The sequence below is a fragment of the Melanerpes formicivorus genome, unplaced genomic scaffold (genome assembly GCF_026170545.1).
Source record: "Melanerpes formicivorus ecotype bairdi unplaced genomic scaffold, bMelFor1.0.p_v2 SCAF_14, whole genome shotgun sequence".
NCBI classification, from domain to species: Eukaryota; Metazoa; Chordata; class Aves; order Piciformes; family Picidae; genus Melanerpes; species Melanerpes formicivorus.
The window spans coordinates 4714183-4733782 of NW_027142366.1; the positions used below are offsets into that span (position 1 = coordinate 4714183).

General features: G+C 43.8%; 1 protein-coding gene across 2 annotated transcripts in view; it reads left to right on the forward strand.

Moving 5' to 3' along the window:
* MAD1L1 (mitotic arrest deficient 1 like 1) overlaps positions 1-19600 on the forward strand; it is a 428013-nt gene that overhangs the window by 38981 nt on the left and 369432 nt on the right. For both annotated transcript variants that reach the window (XR_010988348.1, XM_068146670.1), the window contains exon 10: positions 6473-6559. Coding sequence is in view for 1 of the 2 variants with exons in the window: in XM_068146670.1 (XP_068002771.1) it covers positions 6473-6559 (87 nt within the window). In the remaining variant the exon portion in view is untranslated. The remainder of the gene's footprint in view (positions 1-6472; positions 6560-19600) is intronic.

Here is a 19600-nt window from a genome sequence, read left to right on the forward strand (position 1 = left end):
AATGCAGAATCTATGCTTATAGCAGACTGCAGTTAATAAAACTCCACACTGCAGAACAAACAAACAACAAAACAAAAAACTCAACAACTTTGGAAACAGTTTTTAATTGATGAGGAAGCAGTAGAATAGAATAGAATAAACCAGGTTGGAGGAGACCTTCAAGATCATTGCATCCAACCTGTCATCCAACACCACCCAACCAACTAAACCATGCAACCAAGCACCCTATCAATTCTCCTCCTGAACACCTCCAGTGATGGTGACTCAACCACCTCCCCAGGCAGCCCATTCCAATGGGCAATCACTCTCTCTGTGTAAAACTTCCTCCTAACCTCCAGCCTGAACCTTCCCTGGCGCTTCTCTTAGTTCAGTAAAGACTTCTGTCTCTGGTCTTTGTCAGTGAATTATGCTGAAGTGTAAATCAGTTCATGGATCCATGTAAAATATAGTGCCAAGAAAAATCTAGGAATATTCCATTTCAATTTAATATCACTTAATTGAGCCCAATCTGCGTCATCAGCTGTTCAGACCGAGTTAAAACTAAAGGGAGCAATGATAATTCAACAGACTTGCAAAAGAGTGATTCTGAGTAATTTGGTATTGTAAGTGTGGGTTTTGTTTGGTACTTTCAAGCAAATTTAATTTAAAAGGGAATTAAAAAAAAGGGCAAGCAGCAGTGAGGAACATTAGACCTCCAAACTGTGTAATTTTACTTCTGTCTTGCACTTCCAGAGTTAAAATGGAATGACCAATCTCAGGCTATGGTGGAATCTCTTCCTTTGCTGTCAGTTCAGACATGTTTTACAGAAGCAATCAGAAGTTGTCATTCTCATAAATTATGAATTCAAAAGTATTCCCACTTTAACATCTTGAGTACTGTGTCCAGTTCTGGGCCCCTCAATTTAAGAAGGATATTGAGACACTTGAACGTGTCTGGAGAAGGGCAACGAGGCTGAGGAGGGGTCTTCAGCACAAGCCCCATGAGGAGAAGCTGAGGGAGCTGGGGTTGTTTAGCCTGGAGAAGAGGAGGCTCAGGGGAGACCTTATTGCTGTCTACAACTACAGGAAGGGAGGTTGTAGCCAGGTGGAGGCAACCTCCCAGGCAACCACCAACAGAACAAGAGGACACAGTCTCAAGCTGCACCAGGGGAAGTTTAGGTTGGAGGTGAGGAGAAAGTTCCTCCCAGAAAGAGTAATTGGCCATTGGAATGTGCTGCCCAGGGAGGTGGTGAAGTTCCTGTCCCTGGAGGTGTTCAAAAAGGGACTGCATGTGGCACTTGAAGCCATGGTTCAGTTACTCATGGGGTGTTGGGTGACAGGTCGGACTTGATGGTTTCTGAGGTCTTTTCCAACCTTATTGATTCTACCATCTTCATCTGCTTGCTGAGTCTTCGTTTAATGTTGTTTCAGCTGCTAATTCTCAGCATGTAACTGTCATAGTATATACTGCAGTGGTAACAGGATCTTAACTGAGGTGGTTCAATGGAGTGTTCTAGCAAATGCCTGTGAAGTGTCAGAGTGCAGTGGAGAAAGAAGGGGGGTGGGAAAGGCATTAAAAGAATTGCCCAAGCCGTTTTCCTTGTTGGAAGCTAAAACGTGTGCCAGTGGGCACTTGAAAGTCATTGAATTGCTTGGATGGGCACCCCCTTAAGTTAATTTTTCACTTCATTTGAACAGTTTTTAGGGTTTTATCATTCTTAAATTGCTCCTTTTCAAATTATGTGCACTTCAAAGGACGTTGAAGAGCTTTGGTTAACAGCAATTTTATCCCTCTGCTGCCTCACTGTGCTGCTAAGCTGTGCTGGACCTAATTTACTAGTTGAAAGCAAAAAATATATCTTCTTTACAAATTAGTCTTAAGTTCTCCTGTTTGTTTGGGGGGTTGATTTTTGCTTATTGCACAAGGTAAGGTGGTCTCAGGATGAGATGGGGAACAAAGGAAGAATATTCTAGCCTTTGGCTCCTTGTGCCTTTCCCAGGAGAAAGGAACTGAAGTTGGTGAGCTGCACTTGCTGTTTTGCAAACCACTTTGCCATGACTTCTTTGTATTATCTTTATCATTCCCTAGCATGGGATTTAGTTCTAGTAACTCTTGAATCATACCCTTAAGTGTGTTTCTTTTACAGCCCTTTGCACAGCTGGTGCAAGCTAAGTGTGTTTTCTTCTGTGGTTCTGTGAGCTCTGCAGCTACATGGGGCAGGAAGCTGGGCAAGCATAGTGACAGTGCAGAAAGCAGCAGCTTTCCAGTTCTGGGTATGTTTATGTGGGGTTGATTTCAAACTTGCCTCAAGTAGCCATGGTGGTTCAAGTAGTGTTGGTAAGCTGCACTTCCACAGATTCTCTTGGAGCAGACTTCTTGGCTTTTTAAGAGTGGGTTTGGTATCAGCTGTTCTGTAGCGAATGGAGAGAAGGCAAAGGCTCTCAAGGCCAGAGCATGTTACCTGTGTGTGTGTTGGGATGCTGAAAAATTTACCTCTGCTTTCAGAAACTTGTGAAATGAGAGAGCTGGTTGCAGCAGTGAAGCTGCTTGGTATTTGCAGCGCTTTGGGACTTGACCAGTTCTAATTTGCTGCTTTGGGAGTTGACCAATTCTCTTCAGATGGAAAATTCATCTGATTTAATTCCATGGTGCGTGTAGTGCTGTTCCTCTACTTGGAACTGTGTAAATTTGGCTTTTGCCAAATTCTGTGTGATCAAGATAGGATGTAGACCTCAGAAATGGGCTTTAAAACCTCTCAGTAAAGGTATGTGGTGACAGAGTGCAGGCAAGGGGCTCTGATCACCTGACATGATTTAGGTAGAACTCTTCTTTAGAGGGGGCTTTGACTTAATTTTGTTCCCTGTCTATGCTGTTCCACTTAAAACCCAACCAACAAACCTCTCTGTCTGATGCCAATAAAATGTCCTCTAGAAGAACTAAGTATGGACCCCAAACTGCCAATTACTACAACTGAGACTGGAAGCCAAGTGCTGATCTGAATTGCTGAACAGATGAGGATGATTGTTTATTTTCAATTGGAAAGCTGTCAGTAGCCATCGTTACTGGAAACTGTGGCTTTCATGAACCCATCTCATTTTACTATTGGATTAATTTCATTTCTGTGTCTCAGTCCTATTGCATTATGCTACAGAGTTCTGAGAAAATGAGGGGGGAAAAAAAAATATCAAGGCAATGTATATAAAAAATAATCTGTGCCATTTTTCCATTGATGTAGAGAACAGACACTGGTGTTGGGAGCTGGCACTCCACGTGGCCAGAGAGATGGCTGATAGGAGCTATTCTTTGGATAAATCTGCTGTATTTGGGTGAATTATGAGTGGTTTAGAATGACATTTTTCAGAGCCTTGTTGATTTGACATGAAATTTTACCAAGATTGTCCATGTTGAAATTGGGGTGTCTGCTTACAGCTGCTTTCTGCCAAACTGACTGAATATACTCAGTCCATTTCTGCCTGATGTTTTCTGTTTTGCTTTGATTTTACTGCTCCCTACAGCTACCTGAAGGGAGGTTGTAGCCAGGTGGGGCTTGGTCTCTTCTCCCAGGCAACCAGCACCAGAACAAGAGGACACAGTCTCAAGCTGTGCCAGGGGAGGTTCAGAGTGGATGTTAGGTAGAAATTCTACAGAGAGAGAGTGATTGCCCATTTGAGTGTGCTGCCTGGGGAGGTGGTGGAGTCACCATCACTGGAGGTATTTAGGAGGAGACTTGATAGGGTGCTTGGTGCCATGGTTTATTTAATTAGGTGGTGTTGGGTGATAGGTTGGACACGATCTTGAAGGTCTCTTCCAACCTGGTCTGGTCTATTCTCATTGGAGGTGTTCAGGTGGAGACTTGATGGGGTGCTTGGCGCTATGGTTTAATTGATTAGGTGGGTTGGATTGGTTGATAGGTTGGACGCAATGATCTTGAAGGTCTCTTCCAACCTGGTCTATTCTATTTGCTTTTTTTTTTAGCTTCTGGTGACTTTAGTAGTTGAAAGATATTGCAGTGGAAAGCCAAACACAATTGGTAATCTTCCCCCCCACCCTCATCAGAACTGACACAAAGTTGGTTTTATCTTCACCTTATCTCTAGGTTTTTCTAGTTAGAAACTATAGTGAAAAGGCAACATCTGCTTCCTTAAATCATGGCAAAAATCTGAGTCAGAGATCAGCTTCCTTCTGGTAGAACCCTGCTGAAATCAGATTGCATCTTTATTTCTCTTCTGGTGGTTTTTTGCTATTTTTTTTCTCCCTGCAGGCAGTGTGGAGCATGTAGAACCAACTGCCTTCCACTTCCTGGCACATGTTATCATTTAGCTCTCCATTTATATACCAACACAAAGATCCTGAGTCCTCCAACTTGGAAAACAAAGCTAGAGAAGTGTTAGTTTTTGAGTCCTGCTGAGCTGACAAGAAACCAGTGTTGTTTTCCCTCTTCTCTTGGGTGATGTGGAGATGTGGCTTGCATCAGAGTGGGCTGAATTAGTTCTCCAGTGTTTGCTCTGATGCCCAGCCATTAAACAGCCTTCAATAGAGAGATGATGAGCTACTTTAATTAGGAATCCCTTTGGGCTCAGCTACAGGAGTTTTAAAACCCAGGTGCATATTGGCTTAAAATTGACTTATCTCTGCTACTAGAATGGAATTTTACATGTTTTAGGCCATTTGCAGGTTAATATCATGATTTCTTCTCATAGTTTACTTGGCCATTGAGTGTGGTGTCTTTGAAAGATATGTTTCATCCTGTGCTGAAGTGTTTCTTTGCTGCAGCAGGAGGCGAGACCACTGTCCATCAGTTTTACTATGTATCAACTGCTAAGGCTTTCATATAACACAAATAGTGTTAGGGACTTCAAAACTTTCTGCTGAAGAATGATACAAGTGTGCTATTCTGGAAAGGGCATTGCCAGAACTGAATTCTGACTATCTGCATCAGTTCAGTGTTGAACATATTTTCACTTGGCTGGAAGTGACAGATGACTGAAGAAAAAAGTGATGCCTTTTCTGTAGGTGAATAGTTGACTGTGAAGCGGTCACAGAAATGGCTTCTTTAGTCCTAGATTCACTCTGACCCCCAGGGGTTGAGCCAGAGGCACATTTCCTACCTGTTGATTTATTGGAGTGGCAGGAGCCTAATTTCAGGGCTGTATTTGAATAATGTAAAACCTGACCAAGCTTAATTTCATCTGCCAGCAACAGGGAAGCCTTTGCTCACATCCTGGAAGACACACCAGAGTCTGTTTCCACAGGTTTCCCTTCTGCAAAACTAGCTTTGCGCACACTCCCCATGAAAAACCCCTTTCAAGGTTTGGGCACCCCTTTGGGGTGATGGATCTTGCTGTAGCAGAAGGGTGTACCCAGTACATACTGTGATGCCCTTTCCAGCTTGCTTTCCTTTGGGAAGTGTGACACAGATGCTTCTGTTCTGGGATAGGAAACCCTTTCCAGTGGCTCAAGAGAAAAATCCTGTGTTTTTCATAAGCTGCCATCATTTAGAGCTGAATCTCTTACACTCCTGATTTAAAGAGAGGTCTCCAAAAAGAGCAGTTATCTTCTGCAGAGACTGTTGATGTGAGATAGTGGTTTCTGGGACTGCCAGACTGGAGTTATCTTGATCCCATTCCACTGGCATTAAGAAATCATCATTGGACTTGATGGAAAAATAAACCCATTCCTGACAGCTGCAGAGCTGTTGTTAACATCTGTAGAAATCTTTGATCTCTTTGACAGGAAAAGGCTATCAGAGTGGCATCTGAAGTGTTAGATAGAGCTCATGGATTATTTTTTGCTTTTCCCACCCTGGCTCTGGAGTCATTGCTTGTGTGAGGACTCTGAAGTCAGCACACTGGTAATTGTGTGGGAACAGGGCTTTGAATCACCTGTGATGTAGCTGAAGCTCTACCCTCTCAGAGGCTATGCAGCAGTAGCCAGAGTTATTGAATTGTACAATCTATTTCCATTTTCTTCCTCCTTTTCTTACCTTCTTGTTAATAATCTTGTGATCATGCACCACTGAGGCTCCATAGTCGAGTAGCAATTAGAGTAATGCTGTGTGCTCCTCCCTGTGAGATTGTGCTGAGCAGAGGGAGGAGGAGGAGGCTGTGAACACCTGTTCTTATATACCTTAAAAAAGAGTCTGTGTGTTGGAGTGATGTCTGTTCATCTGCCATGAATATTTATGCAGACTGCTTGCTTTCCAGAATTTGATCTTGCTGACTTCATGGCTTTAGAGTTGGTTTATGGGCTGAAGTGACCCAGTGATGAGGTGCTGTGACTCAGGTGGTGGTTACAGCATGCAGGAATGGCTTTGATAAAAGCTGGACATGGATATGTAAGCTGGGCAGGGTGCACCTCTGTGTCCTTCTAAAGGACTGCACAACTTTGACCTCATCTGCTTTTGCTGAGACCTTTTTTTATGGTTTTGTATGGAACACAGATTTTTCAGCCAATGACTTGTTAAAAGTTTCTGGTTTTGTTTTAATTGTGTAGGACACCTGATGATCTCTCCAGGCAAATTGTGGCCCTGCAGCAAAGGGAGCTTGTGCTGAAAGAGCAGAACTCTACCATCACAAACAGGTGAGTGGAACCAATAGTAGATGCTAGTAGCAAGACACTGTTGTATTAAAGCACACAGGGGAAAAAACAAAAGGACTGCAAACTAGGGAAATGGTTCTTTAGATTTCCTTGCTGTTCCATGGAGCCCTCCTTGCTACCTTCTGTCATTTCTCATGTTGATGGAAATGGTTTTTGCTTACTTTAATGCTTTCAGGAAGAAAAAGATGGAGAACTGCAGGCAGATGCAATGAAGACTTCATCCAGCTTTATGTTATAAGCTAAAGTGTTTGCAGGGGAAAGTGAGCTGCTTTCCCAGACCCATCTGGAAAGGGAATGTCACAGCAAAATGTGCAAAGTAGTTAGGTGGGTATGGGAAAGGGAGTATGAGCCCTGGGGGCTGTGATTTAGCTGCTTAAAGGACCTGTTTATGTAGATGATGGTGGAAAGCAGGTTGCAGTTTTGGTGGCAAAGTACTGCTAGACTTGGTGAGGAGCAGTCTGTTTACAGAGTGAGATATGTATTTGAAACGAGAGTGTGTCTAAGCCTCTGCTCTGGTGTAGGAGTGAATATCTAATAGGGGAAAGGAATTTGTTTGCCAGAGATTAACTTTCCAGACTGCACTGGTTGCATGCAGCTTTTCTTAACACAGTTCCAGGAGGTGCTTTTCATACTTGATGAACACATTCTTGCTTCTCACACTGTTTTCTTTCCTCACATGAGGAACCTCTTGTCTGTTCTTGTTAAAAGCAGTACCTCTGTCTCTCAGGAAGGCTCCTGGACTGTTTACATTGCCAAGGTGTTAGCTAGCTTGTCCAACCAACACAAGTGTGGAGAATTTCAACCTTTGGTGTCAACCTGTTGAATGTAAAGGACTCAAATCTTGCATGATTGAGCACTGGACAAGCACTCTTAGTCTGTCTTGGGCTGCATAATGTGTCTCCTGAGGTATGAGGTAGACTTTGGTTCAAGACATGATGGCGTTCTGGGCTCCGCCTTACTGATGATGGGCAGGATTCAAGCTGGGTGTTAAAAGCTTTATGTGTGCTGCTACTGTTAATGGAACTGTTTAGTCAGTTGTAAAACTGTTAGTCAAGTGTAAATTCCCACTGCAGCCAGCCAAATTGTCTTGTGGTTTCTGCTGTGAACTTTAAAGGGGAAGGAAAAAAAAAAAAAACCAATAAATCTCCCCAGTATAAAAAAAGACATTTCCTATGTTAAAAATAAGCCAAGCAAACCCTCACACCCACAAATGATCAAATAAAGGAGCACAAGCCCTGTGAGGAGAGGCTGAGGGAGCTGGGGTTGTTTAGCCTGGAGGAGAGGAGGCTCAGGGGTGACCTCATTGCTCTCTACAACTACCTGAAAGGTGGTTGTAGCCAGGAAGGGGTTGGTCTCTTCTCTCTAGCAACCAGCACCAGAGCAAGGGGACACAGTCTCAAGCTGCACCAGGGGAAGTTTAGGCTGGAGGTGAGGAGAAAGTTCTTCACTGAGTGAGTCGTTCGTCATTGGAATGTGCTGCCCAGGGAGGTGGTGGAGTCACCGTCCCTGGAGGTGTTCAAGAGGGATTGGACGTGGCACTTGGTGCCATGGTCTAGTCATGAGGTCTGTGGTGACAGGTTGGACTTGATGATCTTTGAGGTCTCTTCCAACCTTGGTGATACTGTGATGGTAATATTTGAGTTATTGATTTTTATATAGATATATCATAGTATCATAGAATCATTCAGGATTGGAAGGATCATCTAGTTCTAACCCCTCTGCCATGGGCAGGGACACTCCACACTAGATCAGCCTGGCCAGAGCCTCATCCAGCCTGGGCTTAAACACCTCCAGGGATGTGGCCTCAACTACCTCCCTGGACTACCCATTCCAGGGCTTCACCACTCTCACAGTGAAGAGCTTCCTCCTCACCTCCAGCCTGAATCTCCCCACCTCCAGCTTCATTCCATCCCCCGTAGTCCTATCACTACCTGAGATCCTGAGAAGTCCCTCCCCAGCCTTCCTGTAGGCCCCCTTCAGATACTGGAAGGCCACAATAAGGTCACCTTAGAGCCTTCTCTTCTGCAGACTGAACAGCCCCAACTCTCTGTCTGTCCTCCTAGGAGAGGTGCTCCAGCCCTCTGCTCATCCTCCTGGATGCTATATATTTTATTTTATTTTTATTGTCTGCTCTCACAGCCTGTCAGAGAAATTATTTCCCACTCCCTAAATTTACTAACAGCCAAGGGGAATCATCTGTTGGGGGAAGGGAAGCCTTTTGGTGGTGCTTGTTCACGCTGGATGTAACTGTGCCAATTTAGTTTAAAAATAAAAACATGATTAAGGTTACCTTTTTTCTATTTCAAGAGAAAAGGGCTGCAAAGCTGCTTCAATTAAAACACTGACACCTTCCTGAGGCAGTGCCACGTGTCATTTTCCAGACCTCATCACTTTGGCTGTTCTTTTCCTTCCCATACCTTTTTGTTTCCTGCCTTCAAATGTCAGGCACTGAGATGCATTTTTAAAAACTTTTCATTACAGAGACGAGTTTAAAGTTCCCAGGAGAAAGCTTTGGGTCCTTGGAAATAAAACCTTGTTGAGGGAGGAAGCAAATCTAATTCTCTCTCTTTTCCCTGAATGAAATCCAGATCTAGCTGATGGCCTTCCCTTTGAGTTGTTTCATAATTGTGGGCTGTGTATTCCAGCACCATAATGTGTGATCATGACTCCCTCTAGTGATTGAGCCCAGCACTCCTCAGCTTTCTGTTGTTTTGGTTTGGGGTTATTGTTTTTTTTTCCAGCTATAAGTTCTTTTGCCCTTCCTTGCCATGTGTTAAGTGCTCATAGTTTGATTTACACAGTCTGTGTTATGTGTGAGTAGTGCCCTGTGCGGTACCAAGACAAAGGATTTTTGCCTACCTGCATAGAATAGAATTAACCAGGTTGGAAGAGACCTTTGAGATTATCAAATCCAACCTATCCCCCTATCTACCCATCAATCTATTTAATCAACTAAGCCATGACACCAAGCACCCCATCCAGTCTCTTCCTAAACACCTCCCGCCATGGTGACTTCACCACCTCCCTGGGCAGCATATTCCAATGGGCAGTCTCTCTTGCTGGGAAGAACTTCTTCCTAACATCCAGCCTAAACCTCTCCTGGTGCAGCTTGAGACTGTGTCCTCTTGTTCTGGTTGCCTGGGAAAAGAGACCAACCCCACCTGGCTACAACCTCCCCTCAGGTAGTTGTAGACAGCAATAAGGTCTCCCCTAAGCCTCCTCTTCTCCAGGCTAAGCAACCCCAGCTCCCTCAGCCTCTCCTCACAGGGCTGTGCTCCAAACTCCTCACCAGCTTTGTTACCCTTCTCTGGACACGTTCCAGCAAGTCGACATCTTTCCTAAACTGATGGACCCAGAACTGGATGCAGTACCTCTTCTATTAAAATTAATGACTTGGTGTAGATGCTTAAGAAAACACCAGCAGGAGCTGGCAATGAAGTGGAGAATTGCAGGTAAAGTAGTCCTGACTTACCTGTTGCTACACTGCAACATGGATTGAGCATGGCACTTGAAGCCGTGGTTTAGTTGTCATGAGGTGCTAGATGTTAGGTAATAGGCTGGACCTGATGATTTCTGAGGTCTTTTCCAACCTGGTTGATTATGATTCTATTCTGTTCTATGTAGTTTAGTGGAGGAGATGTTAAAGTAGAGTAGAGAGTGGTGTTGAAGATGGTGCCGTGGCCCTCTTTCTTAAGTGGCTGATACTGAGTCTTTGTGCAGTGCTTCTATATTTGGTCCTTGCTGAGCAGTTCAGTACAGGCAGAAGAGTGCCTGGAATGGTTTTTTGCAAGCTGATGAGCCTTTCTCTCTGTCTTTACACTGAGCCTTCACACTGCAGCCGCCTTGCTTTTTACTGCCATGCAGCTTTGCTCAGCACACGAAATGCAGTTGGTCTCATTCTTCCATTCTTGAACTGCTTTCCACTATTGCTCTGTGTGTGGTTTGGGGTTTTTGCTCTTTTTAGAGACAGTGTTTCTAATAGTAAAATGATAATAGAGGTCATTACATCACAGAAGGGCTACATTCATTACAAATCAGCCTTTGTACTGGCATTCCTCCTGCTTCTGGCTTGGGGACCTACAGCACAATCTGTATGTTCTGTAACCTATGCATTGCCAGTGTCTTGAGGTCTCACAGAGATCAGATGATGATGTGTATCATATTTGCTCTGTCACTCAGATGGGATGCTTTCTAACACAGAACCACAGGGCTGCACTTCACAGAAAGACCCTCAGGGTCGCCAAGTCAAACTGATTTCCTGGACAGTGGGTTTAAATCCATTTTATTTTAGCAGTGATTGTTTGTGTTTGAGTTGTGTAGACTCCCTTGGATCTTGCTGTTACTGCTAGGGAGGGAAGCCTTATGTGCTAGCATGGGGAAAGAGGAGAGGGTCACCCTTGTACATAAGCAGCCAACTCACTTCACAACTTCAGGATTGCTGAGTAATGTAGCTGAAAGTGCCATTAATAGCGCATGATGGAACCTCACTGCTGTTCTGAAGTGTGTTGCTCCAAGTTGTGTAAATAGAGTAAATTATACTTTCAGTGGTAACAGCAGGGAGTATCTTGGAGCTCTGTAACTGCAGAGCAAAGATAACAATCCAGAGAGCTCAAAAGAAGATTGCTTAGGGCCACTTAGATAGCATGAAGTGTACCTGCTCTGCTGTACAAAAGGTAATGAAAGAAAGGTGTTTAATTAGTCAGTCAGTTTAACCATGCTCCCACCATTGGCTTAAACATGCTTCCCCCCAGAGTGTGAAGGCTGTAGGTGTGGTATGTTGGAAATGTACTTTTTTTTCAGGAAGAGTTGATGGTTGTAGCTTATAATATGGAAAGTTGGCCAAATGGTTTCCAAGCTTTTGTCTTAAGGAAAAATGATGTAGTGGTTCGACTGTTTTTGAGTATTATTTTTACAGCATCTAATTGGCATATTTGGAGTCTCTGGAGAGATTGCCTAAACAAATCCTGGCAAAGCATTCTACAATGTGAAATGTAGAGGTAAAACTTCTCCTCTCATAAGTGTTGACCTCTGAGATGGCTAAGCATGGAGGAATGACACCACTTATAGTTTGATCTTCCCTTCTTCACAGATAGAGTTGTTAGCCATTGGAATGTGCTGCCCAGGGAGGTGGTGCAGTCACCATCCCTGGAGGTGTTCAAGAGGGAATTGGATGTGGCACTTGGTGCCATGGTTGAGTAGACATGAGGTGTTGGGTAACAGGTTGGACTTGATGATCTTTGAGGTCTTTTCCAACCTTATTGAGTCTATGATAAGACCATTGAGTCCACCCACTGACCTGATACCACCATGGCCCTTGTACCATTTCAGTTCTGAAAGACAAGCTATGAAAGTATCCTTTTCTGGTTACTTGCAGTCTGTCCCAAGGTGACTACTAATTTTTTACATCCACTCTCGTTGCTTCTATGTAATACTGACTTTAGACCATTGAGGTGTCTGGTAGAAAGTCAAATACAAGGAAATGCAAAGGTGAAGCTAGTGGTGAGCAGGATGAAGGATGCAACGGAAAACAAAGAGCAGTAAATCTTCGGTTCTGGTGTGGGGATCCTGGAGCCTGATGGCTTATTCTCATCACCTAGTGTCAGAAACCCAGCCATGTGTTTTGACATACAGTTTCCTATGTGAAAAGGGAGACACAGAATGTTTGAAAAAGTAATTTTCCCCTCACCATGTGCTTCCAGAGTTGTGTGAAGAGACATGGTGGTTTACTGCCTTTATTTGGGTAAATCAGCTTTGCATGATTTACACAACCAACCTCCTGTGCATCTTGCTTAAAAATAAAACCCTAAACCCTTGGAGGCTGGAAACTGTAGACTGCAGACTGAACAGCAAATGTTTTTTTTTTTTTTGAGTTGGTCAGCAGGGATTTATTTATTTATTTTCAAAAACAAACAACCAAATAAAAGGCAATGAATGAGTGATGATAAGCTCAGAACCATCCATCTCCAGAAGTGCTGTTCGCTCAGAACTGTGTTGTAAATCTGTTGCCCATCTTCTCTTTCCCTTGGATGTCCCAAGGAGTGTCAGTCACAAATATAAATAGAGTCTGTCAGACATATCCCCCTAATCTTCTGGCAAGTTGGGCAGAAGTTTAATTACAGGGAAATGTCTTTTATCTGACAGAGAGAGAAGTGCTAGCTTTTTGATAGGCTTTATGAGTTATTTTGTGATCAAAAGAAGCACTTAATGTGTAATATAGGACAAGGTAGGGCTGGGTTGGGTTTTTTTCCCCCTTCTCTTGTTCATCTATATGGCACATTGCACCTTGATTTATATGTGGAGGGGTGTGTGTGCCTAATGCCAGACAAATGTTAATTCACAGTGCTTCAGGGCAATATTAACTGCTGGCAGGTTCTGCATTCATTTATAGAGTAATATTGTGAAGGAATGAGTAGCAGGTACTGCTTTTTCCTTTCTCCAAAATGGGTCTTCCATGCATTTTTGTACCAGAAGGTAGTTGATGGTGTCCCATTAAGTGACAAATCTGTCCTCTCCAAATGAACACATTCAAATAGTAAGATTCCAGAGCAACATCTGGTTATTTGTGACTCTAATTGGGTAGATACAAAGCTTGTCTAATTTTTTTTTCACTATCTTATAGCTAGGCCCCAGCAGAAAATAGGAAGGCAAAAAATAATTTAGCCAAGACACTGACTTATGCTTCCAATTCTACAAACATGGGATTTTGCCCAGACCTTTGCTTTTCATGAGTGTGTCATTTTTAGTCTGATTTCCTCAGGAAGTGAGGCTTATTACTGTGCTTTGTGTGTGTATGTAGATGAGATTGTCTGTGCCTACTCTACACTTTTGAACTTGCTGGTTGTGTTCTGTCAAGTTTGGCAGATGGTTTAGGTCTCAAAAAGTAATAAATTGCAGCAAGTTTAAGGAAAAGAGGCCTCCATCTCCAGGAGAAACCTCCTGTTGCTGCAGCCAGAGGTCATGTCCCATGAGGTGTCAGAGCCCTGCCTGCAGAAGACTCCCTTAAATGTCACAGTGACAGTAAGGCCCTATGGGAGCTCTTGCCTCCTCAGCCACCTCATCAGCCTTGGGGTTGGTGGCAAATGAGCCCTGTTCTGCTGCCACACTTGTATCATAATTCCTGCTCTGCCATCTTTTGCAGATGCTCCTGGCATTTGATAATAATGTGGTGATGTTGTTAGTGTCATTTTCATGCTGTTGGTATGAGAAATGGAATTGTGCTTGAGTCAATATTCACCTTTGGAGAGAGAAATCCATACAAAACCAGGCAGCTTTACTTCTGGAGCTCATGGAATTAGTCTTTTTTTGTGTTTGTTCCTGAAGAACAGCCCACAGGGGACAGAGCCAGCTGTAATTTTACCATCTTTTCAGCCTGGAGCTCTGTAGAAACTGTATAGTGCAAAACCATTGGAAATGTTAGTGTTTGGTTTCTTACCTGATGTTTACTTCTGAGAGCACATTCAAGGGTATTCTGTGCAATGTCTCTGTTCAATTCTCTGATCACTTCTAGTGATTAAAACATGCTAGAAGCTGTTTAACACTGTTCTTCATATTTTTTTCCTTGCACTGGGACTGATGACCCTTGGTGTTACCACTAGCATCTCTGATGTGTATGCATCTTCTAATCACTAGAATGAATGGTAACTTTCAGTTGTTAGTGCTCCTCTGGAGATTCCCTTGGCTGTCCAGGTAGCTGTGTGCATTATTGACCAGAAAAATGGGTGAACACCATCAGTTTGCTGGGAAGCACAGACTGTTCTTGATGGTGTGCTGTGCAGCAGGCACTGTGTTTCAACAGAGAGCTGCACTGTACAAGTTATGGAAGGAGAAGCCTGCCCAGCATTTCTTCAAGGCATGACTCACATCTGCACTATAAATCTTTCACTCCTGAGAGACTGGAATTCCTAAAAATCCTAGATGAAATAGATGTAGGTTAATAGTAGTCTGGAGTTCTCAGAAATGAGAATGAATGTTTAGAATTATTGAAGTAATTTGAAGTCAAATCTTTCAATCTTTTTTTCATTATTCCTATTCTTTCCTTTCTAGTAGATAGATGCTATGGTCAAATGAGTGATTTCTGTGAGGCTGGTGGGCCAAAGGAAGAGTGCCCCACATCCATCTTGATTTGTGATCCCAATACAAAGAGAGAAATTATAATCTCAGCTGTGCAATGTGGCAGCAGTACAAAAATCATCTACTTTGAAACCAGTAGTGTTCTGTGAAGTCATGAATTCAGCATGTTGCCCAGCTTTGCATAGAACTCTGGGACTTGCAGTGCTTTAAGATCCCCAGTTGTTAGGGGTTTTTGCTTTCTTACTGCCTCTGCAGTGTGGCAGCAAGCCTTGAAAAATGTTATGTGTACTGGAAAAGAGAGGAGGGGGCACTTGAGTTTAGTGTCTTTAGAATCTTGATGCCATGAGGATGGTCCCATGGAGCAGGTGGTAGAAGAATGTGGGGTTAGTTTTTGGGAGAAGCTTTTTGTTGGCTTGAGTTCTGCTGAGTCACTATGAGGTCTGTGGTGACAAGTTGGACTCGATGACCTTTGAGGTCTCTTCCAACCTTAGTGATACCGTGATACTGTTGGTGCCATGGTCTAGTCATGAGGTCTGTGGTGTCAGGTTGGACTCGATGACCTTTGAGGTCTCTTCCAACCTTAGTGATACTGTTGGTGCCATGGTCTAGTCATGAGGTCTGTGGTGTCAGGTTGGACTCGATGACCTTTGAGGTCTCTTCCAACCTTAGTGATACTGTAATACTTAATAGTGACCTGAGTTCCTCTTCTTCTCACATGCAGCCCCAGAAGACCACATGAGTGAAAACAAACATCTCTGCTCCACATGTCCTGTCTAGTCTGCACCTAATTATTTTTCAGGCAGATAAATGACAATAATTCCTTTCTCTCTGTACCTGCTATGAATTTTTTTGCTCCTTTCTCCCCCAAAAGCACATGGTAAAAATTTGTTTCTTCTTATATGGTATCAAAAAACTCTAGCGCTGACCATGGCTCTTGAGCTGTTCCTTTGAAGTGTTTTATGTTAAGCTGTCAACAGTCAAACAAGGTTGTATATAACCATTTTATCTCAATTTGTAATGCTTGGGCTATATTACAGATTTCCTCAGCAGTCCTGGGAAGCAAGAGGAATTTTGGTGGCAGAATGAATTTTCTGTCTTTTTTTTTTCCTCCCATCCATATACCAAACTCATGCCATTGCTGCTGTAATTAATAACAGGGCTGTTGAAGACTCTGGGATTCTCTAAAGTGTTTCAGGGTACTGCTGATAGTGTTTGTTTTAAACAGATTGATGGTTTCCCAGTGCTTGGGACAGGGAATGGGGACAGAATCACAGAACATTAGGGGTTGAAAAGACCTCAAAAGATCATCTGGTCCAATCCCTCTACCAGAGTGGGATCACCTGGAGTAGGTCACACAGGAACATGTCCAGGTACATTTTGAATGAGTGCAGAGAAGGAGGCTCCACAACCTTTCTGGGCAGCCTTTTCCAGTGTTTTGTCACTGCCACAGTCAAAAAGTTTTTCCTACGCCCCTGTGTTCCAGCTTGCACCACTGCCCGTTGTCCTATCACTGGGTATCGCTGAGAAGAGCCTGGCTCTGCCCTCCTGACATTTGCTCTTCACATCTTTATAAACATGACTGAGGTCACCCCTCAGTCTTCTCCCAGCTAAAGAGCCCTAGCTCCCTCAGCCTTTCCCCATAAAGCAGATGTTCCACTCCCTTCAGCATCTTTGTGGCTCTGCGCTGGACTCTCCCAAGCAGTTCCCTGGGGTCCTCCTTGAACTGAGTGGCCCAGAACTGGACACAATGTTCCACATGTGGCCTCACCCCGGCAGAGTGGAGGTAAATGTGAATTCTGTGGGTTTGGGGGACTGCTGTGCAGTAGAGTCAGTTCCAATACTGCACAGAATCTGGTTCTGTCTGAACAATGGGTTGTCTTGGCTGGGATCTCTCCGTCATTTGATCATATTGGCACGTAAACTTTGTTCAGCTCTACAGCTAATCACTCGCTTAACAATTTGTCATCTGGATCACATCAGCTCTGCTGTATGACTTCCTCAGCCTGCTGTTATTGATATTTTCATTATGTATTTTCATTGTAATACCCTGAGTCTGCTCTCCTGCACGTGTGAATGTACAGCGCAATGAATGGAGCAAATGCTCTAAGCGTATAGCTGGTGGTGAAGGGAGGGCAGTTTTAGGTAGCTATAAATATTTCCCTCATGTCAAAGTTTCCTCATCTCTCCAAGAGAGACAAGTTGAAAAGTTGAATGAGAAATAAAAAAGTAAGCTGCCTTGTCTTTTTTAGCTGTGTGAAGCAGAAAAGGAACCCAAACTTGTCATGAATTGCAGTCAGCTTCTCTCTCTCCCCCCCCCCCCCCCAAAAGCAGCTTTCTTTTGCTGCTCTGAAAGTTAAATGACTAATGTGCATAATTTATTTGAGCATCTGTGCTAAAAACTTGCATACCAAGTTTTAGTTCAATGTGATCAACAATGGCGAAAATTAGGATTTATCATGGAAATGCTGACGGATGTGAACATGTGTAGGCTAAACCGGTGCCTGACAAACCTTCTTATTGTGCGATGCTAATGGTGAAACAAGTTGAGTTGTGGGTTTGGGGTTTTTTTTTCCTTCCCTCCCCCCTGCTGTAATTGCATTCCTCCCCCCCCCCCCCCCCCACGCCCCCACCCCTCCCGTCTGCTTAATTTTCTCCTTTTCAGATTGCGGTAGTTTTAGTTGCACTTCATATTTGGATTCCTGCTTTCTCTAGAGTCTGCATAAAACCTCCGAAGTTGTCCTGTGAGATTTCTAAGCTAAGACACCCTGAGCAATCCGGGTGAGCGAGGGGAGAGGAGGATCGGCATCCTGAGATGGAGCTGGTGCTCTGCAGTAACTTGCTCAGAACAGAAGATGGTGCCGGCAGCCTTAGCAGCTGCTCTGTCTTCCCTCCCCCTCCTCCTCCACCTTTTCTGTCCTGCACAGCCAGGGTGCTGTCACCAGGATTATAAATTCTGGAGCCAATTAGCTAAAAAATGTTGCAAGTGAAAGGAAAGAAAGGAAAAGCTGCAGAATGGCTTGGTGTGAATGTGCTTGTCTCAGAAACTCTTCCTCTGGAGAGCTCAGATGGAGCCTTTCAGTTAGCTCTGGTGCAGCTTTTGGTGAAGCATCAGCCACTTCTGAGGCGTCTGGTTGAGGAAGGAGAGGTTGGTTTGGAGGAATCAAGCACCGGGAGACAAAGCAAGGCCTTCTTAGGACATTGTGCTGATGATGTTGGAAAGCTCTGAGGGTGTGCTTGTGCTTTGACAGGGTTTCCTCCTTTCCCCATCCTTCTCCACAAGATTTCTTGTTGAAGGAGATTTGTTTATATTCTCAGGCTGCCTCCTTAGTCCCTGCATGGGCATCACAGGGGAGAAATGTGTTTGTAGTCAGTTTCTCTCTCTAAGACAGCAGCCGGTGTGTTTGCTGGCAGTAGAGGTGCAGCCACACTCTGTTGCTTAGAAGGAATTCTGCCAATCTCTTGGTGCAGCCAGTCTTGCACAATAATTCGGGAAGGATCCTGGGGTACAGTTAGAGATGGATTCAGCAGGGGTGCCTGGCAACTGGTCCAGTCAGTTTGCTGCTGATGACTTTGTTTTGCTGTTTGTTTGTTTTTCACCTTTCCCTTTTTTTCCTGTGGTGGCATCTAGCACTCAGAGAGCCCTTTGGGGCTGGACTCTTGAAGGCTTAGGCATTGTACTCGGAGTTCCGAACATTGTTCTAGCAAAATGTAATTTCCTTCCTGTCATATTTTATGCATGCACTGTTTTTTACATATTCTCAATATTTAAAGCAATGCTCACATATTCATAAGCTTTCAAATAGGTTCTTACTTTTTAAGAGATGGAAATCAGTTTAAAAAAAAAAAAAAAAAGGGAAGAACAAAAAAAACCCCAAACAAAAGCCCCACAACAAACCCCCTCAGCTTGCCTTTTATTCAGGCAACAGAAATCACATTCTTATGAGTGGAGTAACTACTGAAGAGGCTTTCTGTTTCTCAGCCAGAAAAAGCTTGTGAAATATTTATGGAAATAAACCCAAATGTGTCCCTTTCTGGGTGTGCAAATAAGGGATTATCAGATCTAGCCTATTGCCCTTGCAGTCCCCAGAGTCCAGTGTATCTGCAACTAATGGAGGAGAGTGTGTGCTTGAAGAAAACACTGTGAGGGTTTATTTGTAATGAGACTATACAAAAGTGGCACCTATCCATGGGTTATCCCTGTGGAAAGAATCCTTCTTGTGCCTTGTATTGGAGGGAAAAATTCTCAGCAAGGCAATGCCTGGAGGTGAGGAAGAAGCTCTTCACTGTGAGAGTGGTGAAGCCCTGGAGTGGGTTGTCCAGGGAGGTGGTTGAGGCCCCGTCCCTGGAGGTGTTTAAGCCCAGGCTGGATGAGGCTCTGGCCAGCCTGATCTAGTGTGGGGTGTCCCTGCTCATGGCAGAGGGGTTGGAACTAGATGATCCTTGTGGTCCCTTCCAACCCTGACTGACTGATACTATGAATGCATTAACTGACCCTTGGTAACCAAATGTATTGGTTATTTATGTTGATGCATCATTATCTTCCTTACAGAGCAAGGCCAAATTCACTTTGTAGGCCTCTCTATTGTAACTGGAGTGTGGAGCAGTGCTGCTTTCATCCTCTCCTTGAAAGAGTCTGAATCCTATGCCACCAAGGAGATAATTGCAGCACAGGTTGCCTGGCTGTGTCATGCTCCCAATTTATTGAGTGGACTTGCTCATCTTGGTCTCATGCCTTGGTTTTCATTCTGCAAATCTTGCACTGGTGTGAGAATTGCAGCCTGTTAAAGCCAGAGTGCATTTTGATGGTTCACAGAACCATCAGCCAAGCAAGGTCTGTAAGGAGAAGTAATACCTTTTATTAGACCAAGTGATAGGATTAGAAGACAGACATGCATTTGGGCACACAGCCAATACTCAGATCTGATATAGAAGCAAAAGCCTTCAAGCTAAATG